The 14184-nt window shown below is 46.6% G+C and overlaps 1 protein-coding gene across 1 annotated transcript in view; it reads left to right on the top strand.

Annotated features, from left to right (window-relative positions):
• Window positions 1-11973, top strand: part of LOC115180810 (stimulated by retinoic acid gene 8 protein homolog) — a 28832-nt gene extending 16859 nt beyond the window's left edge. The window contains exons 7-9 of the mRNA XM_029742964.1: window positions 1744-1805; window positions 7937-8048; window positions 11223-11973. Coding sequence (XP_029598824.1) covers window positions 1744-1805; window positions 7937-8048; window positions 11223-11303 — 255 coding nt within the window. The 3' untranslated portion in view covers window positions 11304-11973. The remainder of the gene's footprint in view (window positions 1-1743; window positions 1806-7936; window positions 8049-11222) is intronic.
• Window positions 11974-14184: the final 2211 nt, after the last annotated feature.

The raw sequence follows: 14184 nt of genomic DNA, 5'->3' as shown, positions 1-14184 counted from the left end.
AGTTTCACGCTATGAGAAGTTACTGCCTTTTTGCTTGGTAGGGCAGAATAAACATTAGATATTTAAATGGATATTTTATGGCATTATTATATGTTTTTGTCTATATTGCATTTGTTTTAGGCATAAGGGTAATGAAATGTACCAATATTTACATATAGTTGCATATTTCCATGAGTTTGGGTCCCAGGCTGAAAAAGTTAAAGAACCCCTGGGTCAGAGGTCACACCGTCCTATGGAGAGGTCAGGGGTCACACCGTCTCACAGCCTCGTCTCCTTCCTGTGGAGAGGTCAGGGGTCACACCTTCTCACAGCCTCGTCTCCTTCCTGTGGAGAGGTCAGGGGTCACGCCATCTCACAGCCTCGTCTCCTTCCTGTGGAGAGGTCAGGGGTCACACCGTCTCACAGCCTCGTCTCCGTCCTGTGGAGAGGTCAGGGGTCACACCGTCTCACAGCCTCGTCTCCTTCCTGTGGAGAGGTCAGGGGTCACACCGTCTCACAGCCTCCTCTCCTTCCTATGGAGAGGTCAGGGGTCACACCGTCTCACAGCCTCCTCTCCTTCCTATGGAGAGGTCAGGGGTCACACCGTCTCACAGCCTCCTCTCCTTCCTATGGAGAGGTCAGGGGTCACACCGTCTCACAGCGTCCAGCTACCATGTTCTGTTCCAGCTGTTTATCCAGTCAGTGAGCTGCTCTGTTTCTCCAGACAGTGAGCAGTTTTACTAGCGATTTTCCCCTCTCTCCCTCTCCGTCTGTCTCTCCATCCCTCTGGCTCTCTCTCTCTCTCTCTCCTTGGTTTCATCCCTCTCTCCCAGTAAGCTTCTCCCAGGACAAGATGCCACTACTAATCCGTCTGAAAGGGGGAGGAAGGGAGGAAGAGATGGTCTCTCTAGCACCTTGCTTTAGTCTTTAGGGGGTAAAAGACAATAGACAGTAGGGTTAGCCGTTTTAACAGCCAGCATTGTGCCGGCTTTGGTGGTTTGGCTCCCTGTCTAGAAGTCACCCCTCGTCTCTCTATTGTACTGACACACTACACACAGTCATACCACTGGAGAAATGGGGACAGTGACCCCATAGTGATGGAAGACAGTCATACCACTGGAGAAATGGGGACAGTGACCCCATAGTGATGGAAGACAGTCATACCACTGGAGAAATGGGGACAGTGACCCCATAGTGATGGAAGACAGACAGTCATACCACTGGAGAAATGGGAACAGTGACCCCATAGTGATGGATGACAGTCATACCACTGGAGAAATGGGGACAGTGACCCCATAGTGATGGAAGACAGTCATACCACTGGAGAAATGGGGACAGTGACCCCATAGTGATGGAAGACAGTCATACCACTGGAGAAATGGGAACAGTGACCCCATAGTGATGGATGGAAGACAGTCATACCACTGGAGAAATGGGAACAGTGACCCCATAGTGATGGAAGACAGACAGTCATACCACTGGAGAAATGGGGACAGTGACCCCATAGTGATGGATGGAAGACAGACAGTCATACCACTGGAGAAATGGGAACAGTGACCCCATAGTGATGGATGGAAGACAGACAGTCATACCACTGGAGAAATGGGGACAGTGACCCCATAGTGATGGAAGACAGTCATACCACTGGAGAAATGGGGACAGTGACCCCATAGTGATGGATGGAAGACAGACTGTGTTGTTACAACCGTTCCAGAATGTTGATTGTTTGTTTGTTTGTTTGTTTGTTTGTTTGTTGGTTGTCAGGACCTGCTTCAGGATGCCTATGATGTGGTGAAGAAAGAGATGGACTCCATTTCAGACGACAGGTAGATTCACATATTACATTACGCTGATGTAATTACACAGCTATCAATACAGTAAGATGTTACCTGTATTCACCTAGAATGGTGTCTTTCAGTGTCATCAAATATCAACCAATCAAATGTATTTATAAAGACCTTCCTTACATCAGCTGATATCTCAAAGTGCTGTACAGAAACCCCCAGCCTAAAACTCCAAACAATGCAGGTGTAGAAGCACGGTGGCTAGGAAAAACTCCCTAGAAAGGCCAGAACCTAGGGAGAAACCTAGAGAGGAACCAGGCTATGAGGGGTGGCTAGGAAAAACTCCCTAGAAAGGCCAAAACCTAGGAAGAAACCTAGAGAGGACCCAGGCTCTGAGGGGTGACTAGGAAAAACTCCCTAGAAAGGCAGGAACCTAGGAAGAAACCTAGAGAGGAACCAGGCTATGAGGGGTGGCCAGTCCTCTTCATGAGGAGGAGATGCACTGCAGTACTTAATGCAGCTGGTGGCCACACCAGATACTGACTGTTACTTTTGATTTTGACCCCCCCTTTGTTCAGGGACACATTATTCCATTTCTGTTAGTCACATGTCTATGGAACTTGTTCAGTTTGTGTCTCAGTTGTTGAATCTTGTTATGTTTATACAAATATTAACACATGTTAAGTTTGCTAAAAATAAACGCAGTTGACAGTGAGAGGACATTTTCTTTTTTTTTTTGCTGAGTTTATAATAGTGAAAACAATAGGGATCCTATAACGGAACCTTGAGGAACGCCAAAACGTAAAATTGATTTTATCAGAGGACAAACCATCTACAGAGACAAACTGATATCTTTCCGACATATAAGATCTAAACCAGGCCAGAACTTGTCCATGTGGACCAATTTGGGTTTCCAATCTCTCCAAAAGAATGTGGTGATCGACGGTATCAAAAGCAGCACTAAGGTCTAGGAGCACGAGGACAGATGCAGAGCCTCGGTCTGACGCCATTAAAAGGTCATTTACCACCTTCACAAGTGCAGTCTCAGTGCTATGGTGGGGTCTAAAACCAGACTCAAACATTTCCTATACATTGTTTGTCTTAAGGAAGGCAGTGAGTTACTGCGCAATATATTTTTCAAAATGTTTTGAGAGGAATGGGAGATTCGATACAGGCCTCTGACTCATCAACACCAGAAAACACATATACATACATTAGTTGAACATATTCATGAAGTCACATTCACATAATCCTGCCAACCAGCCTTGGGCACTGTCCTGCTATCTATTCCAGTATGGCAGTGGTGTTACCAATCTATAATGTATTCAACAACACCAAATGAGTCATTTGGCCAGTATTAAACATTCAGTAAAGTAGGTCCCGTACAGACAGAATATTCTGCCATCGGTGACAACTGACAAGTGTATATTAACGCCCTAATGAGTCACTGTGATTAGACTTCATTCAGAGTGAAAACCTGGTAGAGAGAGAGAGACAACCATAGATATACTGCTACTCGGCCCAGGAGTCTGGTAGAGAAAGAGAGAGAGAGAGAGACTGCCACACACTGCAGCAGTAGGACTGGGAGTCTGGGCTGAGTAACAGTATAGCAGTAGGACTGGGAGTCTGGGCTCAGTAGCAGTATAGCAGTAGGACTGGGAGTCTGGGCTGAGTAGCAGTAGGACTGGGAGTCTGGGCCGAGTAACAGTAGGACTGGGAGTCTGGGCTGAGTAGCAGTATAGCAGTAGGACTGGGAGTCTGGGCTGAGTAACAGTATAGCAGTAGGACTGGGAGTCTGGGCTGAGTAGCAGTAGGACTGGGAGTCTGGGCCGAGTAACAGTAGGACTGGGAGTCTGGGCTGAGTAGCAGTATAGCAGTAGGACTGGGAGTCTGGGCTGAGTAACAGTATAGCAGTAGGACTGGGAGTCTGGGCTGAGTAGCAGTAGGACTGGGAGTCTGGGCCGAGTAACAGTAGGACTGGGAGTCTGGGCTGAGTAGCAGTATAGCAGTAGGACTGGGAGTCTGGGCTGAGTAACAGTATAGCAGTAGGACTGGGAGTCTGGGCTGAGTAGCAGTAGGACTGGGAGTCTGGGCCGAGTAACAGTAGGACTGGGAGTCTGGGCTGAGTAGCAGTATAGCAGTAGGACTGGGAGTCTGGGCTGAGTAACAGTAGGACTGGGAGTCTGGGCTGAGTAGCAGTATAGCAGTAGGACTGGGAGTCTGGGCTGAGTAGCAGTATAGCAGTAGGACTGGGAGTCTGGGCTGAGTAGCAGTAGGACTGGCAGCCTGGGCTGAGTAGCAGTAGGACTGGGAGTCTGGGCTGAGTAGCAGTAGGACTGGGAGTCTGGGCTGAGTAGCAGTAGGACTGGGAGTCTGGGCTGAGTAGCAGTATAGCAGTAGGACTGGGAGTCTGGGCTGAGTAACAGTAGGACTGGGAGTCTGGGCTGAGTAGCAGTATAGCAGTAGGACTGGGAGTCTGGGCTGAGTAGCAGTAGGACTGGGAGTCTGGGCTGAGTAGCAGTAGGACTGGGAGTCTGGGCTGAGTAGCAGTAGGACTGGGAGTCTGGGCTGAGTAGCAGTAGGACTGGGAGTCTGGGCTGAGTAGCAGTAGGACTGGGAGTCTGGGCTGAGTAGCAGTAGGACTGGGAGTCTGGGCTGAGTAGCAGTATAGCAGTAGGACTGGGAGTCTGGGCTGAGTAACAGTATAGCAGTAGGACTGGGAGTCTGGGCTGAGTAGCAGTATAGCAGTAGGACTGGGAGTCTGGGCTGAGTAACAGTATAGCAGTAGGACTGGGAGTCTGGGCTGAGTAACAGTATAGCAGTAGGACTGGGAGTCTGGGCTGAGTAACAGTATAGCAGTAGGACTGGGAGTCTGGGCTGAGTAGCAGTATAGCAGTAGGACTGGGAGTCTGGGCTGAGTAACAGTATAGCAGTAGGACTGGGAGTCTGGGCTCAGTAGCAGTATAGCAGTAGGACTGGGAGTCTGGGCTCAGTAGCAGTATAGCAGTAGGACTAGCCCCTTCTTGCCTTGTCTCTCAGATGGTTCACAGCTTTGTGGAAGTTACCTGTCGTGCTGATATTTAGGCTGAGGTATGTATAGTTTTTTTTGTGTGCTTTTGGGCAACGGTGTCTACATGGAATTTATATTTGTGGTCCTGGCAACTGGACCTTTTTTGGAACACTGTTATTTTTGTCTTAGTGAGATTTACTGTCAGGGCCCAGGTCTGTCAGGGCCCAGGTCTGTCAGGGCCCAGGTCTATCAGGGCCCAGGTCTGTCAGAATCTGTGCAGAAGATCTAGGTGCTGCTGTAGGCCCTCCTTGGTTAGGGACAGGAGCGCCAGATCATCAGCAAACAGTAGACATTTGACTTCAGACTCTAGTAGGGTGAGGGCCGGGTGCTGCAGACTGTTCTAGTGTCCTCACCAATTCGTTGATATATATGTTAAAGAGGGTGGGGCTTAAGGTGCATCCCTGTCTCGCCCCACGGCCCCATGGGAAGAAATCTTTGTTTATATTGTTCATTTTAACTGCTCACTTGGTGTTTGGGAGATAAACATACGATATTATAAAATCCATGTACACAAACAACGTTTTTCATCCATTTGTATAGCAGACCCTTTTGCCAAATTGAGTCAAAAGCTTTATTTTTATTTTTTGTTAAATCAACAAAGCATGAGAAGACTTCGTTTTTGTTTTGTCTGTTTGTCAATAAGGGTGTGCAGGGATACGTGGTCTGTCTGTCGTACGGTATTTCTTTAGTAAAACAATTTAACATTTTACTCAGGACATTGTTTTCCACTGAGGAAATGTTGGAGTCTGATGTTGATGATACTGCAGAGGATTTATCAGAGACGGCTGTTGACACAGATTCCACAGTAAATATTGGGGTCAAATTTGTCTCCACTTTTGTGTGTGGGGGGGAGGGGGGGTCAGGCCTTGGTTCCAAATATTGGGGAAGATGCCAGAGCTGAGGATAATGTTTAGTAATTGCCTATTTTAATTTATGGTCTGTATATTTTATCATTGTGTTTAGTATACCATCAACACCACATCCCTGTTTGGGTTGGAGGGTTTGTATTTGGTCCTGGAGAGAAAGAGACAGGATAGAGGGGCGAGGAGAGAGAGGAGAGAGAGGAGAGAGAGAGAGAGAGAGGGAGAGGGTAGAAGGTAGAGGAGAGAGAGAGAGAGAGAGACAGACAGGATAGAGGAGAGAGGGGGAGGAGAGAGAGAGAGACAGGATAGAGGAGAGAGGGAGAAGAGAGAGAGAGAGGGTAGAGGAGAGAGGGGGAGAAGGGAGAGAGGGGGAGAAGAGAGAGAGGAGAGAGAGAGAGAGGGTAGAGAAGAGAGAGAGAGAGAGAGAGGGTAAAGGTGGTGGCTTTGGAGCAGCTCTCATTAAGAATTCACTTTTAATTAGGTCTCCCTCAACTAAGGACTGGACCCTGACGTGCCCTGGATAACACACACACACACACACACACACACACACACACCCATGTACTGGCAGGGAACGTGGTTCACATGAAGTCCCTCTGCCTCCATCTTCCCTAATGTTAATACTGGCAGGAAGAAGCTGTTCCCTCCCTCATCCCTCCCTCCCTCCCTCTCTCCCTCCTCCCTCCCTCCTCCCTCTCTCTCTCCATCCTTCCTCCCTGATCTAGTCCCTGGTAAGAACCTATTCCCTCCCCCCCTCCAGGGGCAGGAACAGCAGGAACAGGGGCAGGAACAGGAGGAACAGGGGCAGGAACAGGAGGAACAGGGGCAGGAACAGGAGGAACAGGAGGCAGGAACAGGAGGAACAGGGGCAGGAACAGGAGGAACAGGGGCAGGAACAGGAGGAACAGGGGCAGGAACAGGAGGAACAGGGGCAGGAACAGGAGGAACAGGGGCAGGAACAGGAGGAACAGGGGCAGGAACAGGAGGAACAGGGGCAGGAACAGGAGGAACAGGGGCAGGAACAGGAGGACAGGGGCAGGAACAGGAGGAACAGGGGAAAACATGTCATCTGTTTCCACTCAATAGTGAGTGCCTCACGAAAGTCAGAAATAGCGATATAATAAATGCCTTACCTTTGATGATCTTCTTCTGTTGGCACTCCAAAAGGTCCCAGATACATCACAAATGGTCCTTTTGTTCGATAATGTCCTTCTTTATATCCATAAAAACTCAGTTTAGCTGGCGCGCTTCAGTCAATAATCCACCCAGTTTCCCTCCATCAAAATGCATACAAAATGAATCCCAAACATTACTAATAAACTATTCCAAACAAGTCAAACAACGTTTATAATCAAACCTTAGGTACCCTAATACGTAAATAAACGATACAATTTTAAGACGGAGAATCGTTATTGTTTTTACCGGAGAAAAATACCAAAGAACGCGCTCTCTTCCACGCGCTTGGAAACACTACAGCCAAAATGGAAGCCACCTAGAAAAACTACAGTTTCTGGCTCATTTTCCCAAAAACCAGCATGAAACTCTTTCTAAAGACTGTTGACATCTAGTGGAAGCCCTAGGAACTGCAATATGGGAGGATTTCGCCTTATAATAAAAGTGACAGCCATTGAAAACAGTGGTAGGCTGAATTTCTTTTTGTTCTGTTATTCCCACAGACATTATTTTAACAGTTTTCGAAACTTTAGAGTGTTTTCTATCCAAATCTACCAATTATATGCATATCTTAGCTTCTGGGCCTGAGTAACAGGCAGTTTACTTTGGGCGCGCTTTTCATCCGGATGTGAAAATACTGCCCCCTACCCAAGAGAGGTTAATAATCCCCCCTGCGCTGTGTTCTTCCAGGCCTACACCTCTGTATTGCCTTACTGTAGGAATAGTCCATTAGGATAACAATAGGGGAATCTCAATGGCTTTCTTCTCTCCTCACCTCCTTCTCGAAACCCATTGGAGGAGAAGGTCAGAGGGGAGGGACCTACTGGCTTTCTCATCCAATGTGATTTAAGGAGGCGAGGAGAAAAGGACTCAAGGAGTATGTTCTTGAGACTGTCCCAATTCTCTCTCGCTCTCTCTCTCTTATTAATAATCACCTTCCCTACTCAGTCTCCTTTCCCTGCTCCTCTGTCCTCTGCTGTACTGTAGGACTGGTGGTGTAACAGGAGAATAATGGTTTCTTCCTGCTGTTGGTTCATTACCAACGACTTCTCTCTGTGTGTCTCCAGTCCTGTCCTGGCCCCTCCTCAGTGTGGGGACTTCGAGAAGCTCCGGGAGATCTACAAGGACATCATGTGTTTCGTCAAGACTCAGATGGTGGAGGAACCAGGACATAACCAGGTACGAACCAGGACATAATCAGGTAGGAACCAGAACATAACCAGGTATGGTAGGAACCAGGACATAACCAGGTATGGTAGGAACCAGAACATAACCAGGTAGGAACCAGAACATAACTAGGTAGGAACCAGGACATAACCAGGTATGGTAGGAACCAGAACATAACCAGGTAGGTACCAGGACATAACCAGGTAGGAACCAGGACATAACCAGGTATGGTAGGAACCAGAACATAACCAGGTATGGTAGGAACCAGAACATAACTAGGTAGGAACCAGGACATAACCAGGTAGGTAGAAACCAGAACATAACCAGGTAGGAACCAGGACATAACCAGGTAGGTAGAAACCAGAACATAACTAGGTAGGAACCAGGACATAACCAGGTATGGTAGGAACCAGAACATAACCAGGTATGGTAGGAACCAGAACATAACCAGGTATGGTAGAAACCAGAACATAACCAGGTATGGTAGGAACCAGAACATAACCAGGTAGGAACCAGGACATAACCAGGTATGGTAGGAACCAGGACATAACCAGGTAGGAACCAGAACATAACCAGGTAGGAACCAGAACATAACCAGGTAGGAACCAGAACATAACTAGGTAGGAACCAGGACATAACCAGGTATGGTAGAAACCAGGACATAACCAGGTATGGTAGGAACCAGAACATAACCAGGTATGGTAGGAACCAGAACATAACCAGGTATGGTAGGAACCAGAACATAACCAGGTAGGAACCAGAACATAACCAGGTATGGTAGGAACCAGAACATAACCAGGTAGGAATCAGAACATAACCAGGTATGGTAGAAACCAGAACATAACCAGGTAGGAACCAGAACATAACCAGGTATGGTAGAAACCAGAACATAACCAGGTATGGTAGGAACCAGAACATAACCAGGTAGGAACCAGGACATAACCAGGTATGGTAGGAACCAGGACATAACCAGGTAGGAACCAGAACATAACCAGGTAGGAACCAGAACATAACCAGGTAGGAACCAGAACATAACTAGGTAGGAACCAGGACATAACCAGGTATGGTAGAAACCAGGACATAACCAGGTATGCTAGGAACCAGAACATAACCAGGTATGGTAGGAACCAGAACATAACCAGGTATGGTAGGAACCAGAACATAACCAGGTAGGAACCAGAACATAACCAGGTATGGTAGGAACCAGAACATAACCAGGTAGGAATCAGAACATAACCAGGTATGGTAGGAACCAGAACATAACCAGGTATGGTAGAAACCAGAACATAACCAGGTAGGAACCAGGACATAACCAGGTAGGAACCAGAACATAACCAGGTAGGAACCAGGACATAACCAGGTAGGAACCAGAACATAACCAGGTAGGAACCAGGACATAACCAGGTATGTTAGGAACCAGAACATAACCAGGTAGGATCCAGGACATAACCAGGTATGGTAGGAACCAGGACATAACCAGGTATGGTAGGAACCAGGACATAACCAGGTAGGAACCAGGACATAACCAGGTATGGTAGGAACAGAACATAACCAGGTAGGAACCAGGACATAACCAGGTATGGTAGAAACCAGAACATAACCAGGTATGGTAGGAACCAGAACATAACCAGGTATGGTAGGAACCAGGACATAACCAGGTATGGTAGGAACCAGAACATAACCAGGTATGGTAGGAACCAGGACATAACCAGGTATGGTAGGAACCAGGACATAACCAGGTATGGTAGGAACCAGAACATAACCAGGTATGGTAGAAACCAGAACATAACCAGGTAGGAACCAGGACATAACCAGGTAGGAACAAGAACATAACCAGGTAGGAACCAGGACATAACCAGGTAGGAACCAGAACATAACCAGGTAGGAACCAGGACATAACCAGGTATGGTAGGAACCAGAACATAACCAGGTAGGATCCAGGACATAACCAGGTATGGTAGGAACCAGGACATAACCAGGTATGGTAGGAACCAGAACATAACCAGGTATGGTAGAAACCAGAACATAACCAGGTAGGAACCAGAACATAACCAGGTATGGTAGAAACCAGAACATAACCAGGTATGGTAGGAACCAGAACATAACCAGGTAGGAACCAGGACATAACCAGGTATGGTAGGAACCAGGACATAACCAGGTAGGAACCAGAACATAACCAGGTAGGAACCAGAACATAACCAGGTAGGAACCAGAACATAACTAGGTAGGAACCAGGACATAACCAGGTATGGTAGAAACCAGGACATAACCAGGTATGGTAGGAACCAGAACATAACCAGGTATGGTAGGAACCAGAACATAACCAGGTATGGTAGGAACCAGAACATAACCAGGTAGGAACCAGAACATAACCAGGTATGGTAGGAACCAGAACATAACCAGGTAGGAATCAGAACATAACCAGGTATGGTAGAAACCAGGACATAACCAGGTATGGTAGGAACCAGAACATAACCAGGTAGGAACCAGAACATAACCAGGTAGGAACCAGAACATAACCAGGTATGGTAGAAACCAGAACATAACCAGGTAGGAACCAGAACATAACCAGGTATGGTAGGAACCAGAACATAACCAGGTAGGAACCAGAACATAACCAGGTAGGAACCAGAACATAACCAGGTATGGTAGGAACCAGAACATAACCAGGTAGGAACCAGAACATAACCAGGTAGGAACCAGAACATAACCAGGTAGGAACCAGAACATAACCAGGTAGGAACCAGAACATAACCATACCAGTCTCCATATAGGACCTGTGTCTGTCTGTCTGTCTGTCTGTCTGTCTGTCTACCAGATAACAGGATCTTCTCTCTCCATGTAGGACCTGCCTGTCTGTCTGTCTGTCTGTCTGTCTGTCTGTCTGTCTGTCTGTCCACCAGATAACAGGATTTTCTCTCTCCATGTAGGACCTCTGTCTGTCTGTCTGTCTGTCTGTCTGTCTGTCTGTCTGTCTGTCTGTCCACCAGATAACAGGATCTTCTCTCTCCATGTAGGACCTCTGTCTGTCTGTCTGTCTGTCTGTCTGTCTGTCTGTCTGTCTGTCTGTCTGTCTGTCTGTCTGTCTGTCTGTCTGTCTGTCTGTCTGTCTGTCTGTCTGTCTGTCTGTCTGTCTGTCTGTCTGTCTGTCCGTCCACCAGATAACAGGATCTTCTCTCCATGTAGGACCTGTGTCTGTCTGCTGTGAGGGACTATGAGGAGATCTTTCTCCAGTGTTCAGAGTCCTTCGACAGTGAGGACATGTGATCCACAGGAGGCTGCTGTCCGGAATGACATCAAACACCTGGAAACCGTGGAAACCAATATATTTAATACCGTCCCACTGATTCAGCTCCAGCCAATTACCAACGAGCCTGTTCTCCCCGATTTTAAAACCTCTTTACCAACTTCCTGTCATGTCAACACCTATTTGTTGTACAAGTGTTTGTTCCTGGTGAAATGAAAGACACATTGTTTACTTATTATGACTTGTTAAATGATCACTTTTTGTGATTTGTTTTATAAATGTTCAGCTTTTAAAAAAAATATATATATATTGTTCCGGGCTTTTCTACCCGTTTATTATTATTATAGACATATTTTATACTCTGTTCAGTTTTATATATGATGTTTTATTCTCTGTACATTCATGTTCAGTTTTATATATGATGTTTTATATTCTGTACATTCATGTTTAGTTTTATATATGATGTTTTATATTCTGGTTAGAGGAAAATCATTCAGCAGTTTCTATTTGATGTGTATCATTGTTCAGCCGTTTTAAACCGTTCAGAATCAGCATTTTGTCCAGACAGTCTTTCTCTGTGTATTAAAACCTCAGCTCAGAGTGTGATAGAGAGGGGTGGTTGGGACGCGGAAGAATTTCCCAAATCCTGAAAATAAAATTTAAAAGAAATAAAACACATTTTTTTAAATATATCGCCTTTTGTATCTTTATATCATTGTAATGTGGTTAACCTTAAAAATGTAAATTAACATGATTTAAAATCTTAAAATGCAACCAGAGTGGCCCTTCGATCGTGGGGAAAAGGGCTGCACTTGAGTCTGAATGATTCTAGTGTGGCCTTTTGAGCCGCTACGCAATACCCATAAAACCTAGCGGTCAAACAGGGAAATGGTTCCAATCGTTTATCCACCGTTCAGTTTTATGGAACCGCTGGTCGACAGGCTTCTGAGCCTCACGGTCACTGGTTACATTCTAGAAATACAGATCACGGGTGGCAGTGTCTGGATGAGGCTGTCTGTCTGTCCCCTCTCTTCTACCTTATAGTGAGACCAGTCCCCAGCTGTGCCTAAAGCCCCAGTCTCCACCTCACACTGCCTGAAGCCCATGGTTGTCTGTCTGTCTGTCTGTCTGTCTGTCTGTCTGTCTGTCTCTTCCCCCAGCCCAGTCCTCTTTCTGCCTAGTGATCATTTCCTAGCTTCAACCCCATCCTAACACAGCCTGAGTGTCTGCCAGTCTCCCCAGCCTGGTACCGTCTGCCTTAGTGAGAAACAGTCCCCAGTATCATCCTAACAGTGAGGACAGTATCATCCTATCAGTGAGGACAGTATCATCCTATCAGTGAGGACAGTATCATCCTAACAGTGAGGACAGTATCATCCTATCAGTGAGGACAGTATCATCCTATCAGTGAGGACAGTATCATCCTATCAGTGAGGACAGAATCATCCTATCAGTGAGGACAGAATCATCCTAACAGTGAGGACAGTATCACCCTATCAGTGAGGACAGTATCATCCTATCAGTGCCTGAGGACAGTATCATCCTAACAGTGAGGACAGTATCACCCTATCAGTGAGGACAGTATCATCCTATCAGTGCCTGAGGACAGTATCATCCTATCAGTGCCTGAGGACAGTATCATCCTATCAGTGAGGACAGTATCATCCTATCAGAGCCTGAGGACAGTATCATCCTATCAGTGAGGACAGTATCTTCCTAACAGTGAGGACAGTATCATCCTATCAGTGAGGACAGTATCATCCTATCAGTGAGGACAGTATCCTATCAGTGAGGACAGTATCATCCTATCAGTGAGGACAGAATCATCCTATCAGTGAGGACAGAATCATCCTAACAGTGAGGACAGTATCACCCTATCAGTGAGGACAGTATCATCCTATCAGTGCCTGAGGACAGTATCATCCTAACAGTGAGGACAGTATCACCCTATCAGTGAGGACAGTATCACCCTATCAGTGAGGACAGTATCATCCTATCAGTGAGGACAGTATCATCCTATCAGTGCCTGAGGACAGTATCATCCTATCAGTGAGGACAGTATCATCCTATCAGAGCCTGAGGACAGTATCATCCTATCAGTGAGGACAGTATCATCCTAACAGTGAGGACAGTATCATCCTAACAGTGAGGACAGTATCATCCTATCAGTGAGGACAGTACCATCCTATCAGTGCCTGAGGACAGTATCATCCTATCAGTGACAGTATCATCCTATCAGTGCCTGAGGACAGTATCATCCTATCAGTGAGGACAGTATCATCCTAACAGTGAGGACAGTATCACCCTATCAGTGAGGACAGTATCATCCTATCAGTGCCTGAGGACAGTATCATCCTATCAGTGAGGACAGTATCATCCTATCAGTGAGGACAGTATCATCCTATCAGTGAGGACGGTATCATCCTATCAGTGAGGACAGTATCATCCTATCAGTGAGGACAGTATCATCCTATCAGTGCCTGAGGACAGTATCATCCTATCAGTGAGGACAGTATCATCCTATCAGTGAGGACAGTATCATCCTATCAGTGAGGACAGTATCATCCTAACAGTGAGGACAGTATCATCCTATCAGTGAGGACAGTATCATCCTATCAGTGAGGACAGTATCATCCTATCAGTGAGGACAGTATCATCCTATCAGTGAGGACAGTATCATCCTAACAGTGAGGACAGTATCATCCTATCAGTGAGGACAGTATCATCCTATCAGTGAGGACAGTATCATCCTATCAGTGAGGACAGTATCATCCTATCAGTGAGGACAGTATCGTCCTATCTGTGCGCTGCCTCCCAGGCCTTCAACGATCTGTCTGTGTGCTGCCTCCCAGGCCTTCAACAATCTGTCTGTGTGCTGCCTCCCAGACCTTCATATATCTG

The sequence above is a fragment of the Salmo trutta genome, unplaced genomic scaffold (assembly GCF_901001165.1).
Source record: "Salmo trutta unplaced genomic scaffold, fSalTru1.1, whole genome shotgun sequence".
NCBI lineage: Eukaryota > Metazoa > Chordata > Actinopteri > Salmoniformes > Salmonidae > Salmo > Salmo trutta.
This window is presented reverse-complemented; position numbering and strand designations above follow the sequence as displayed.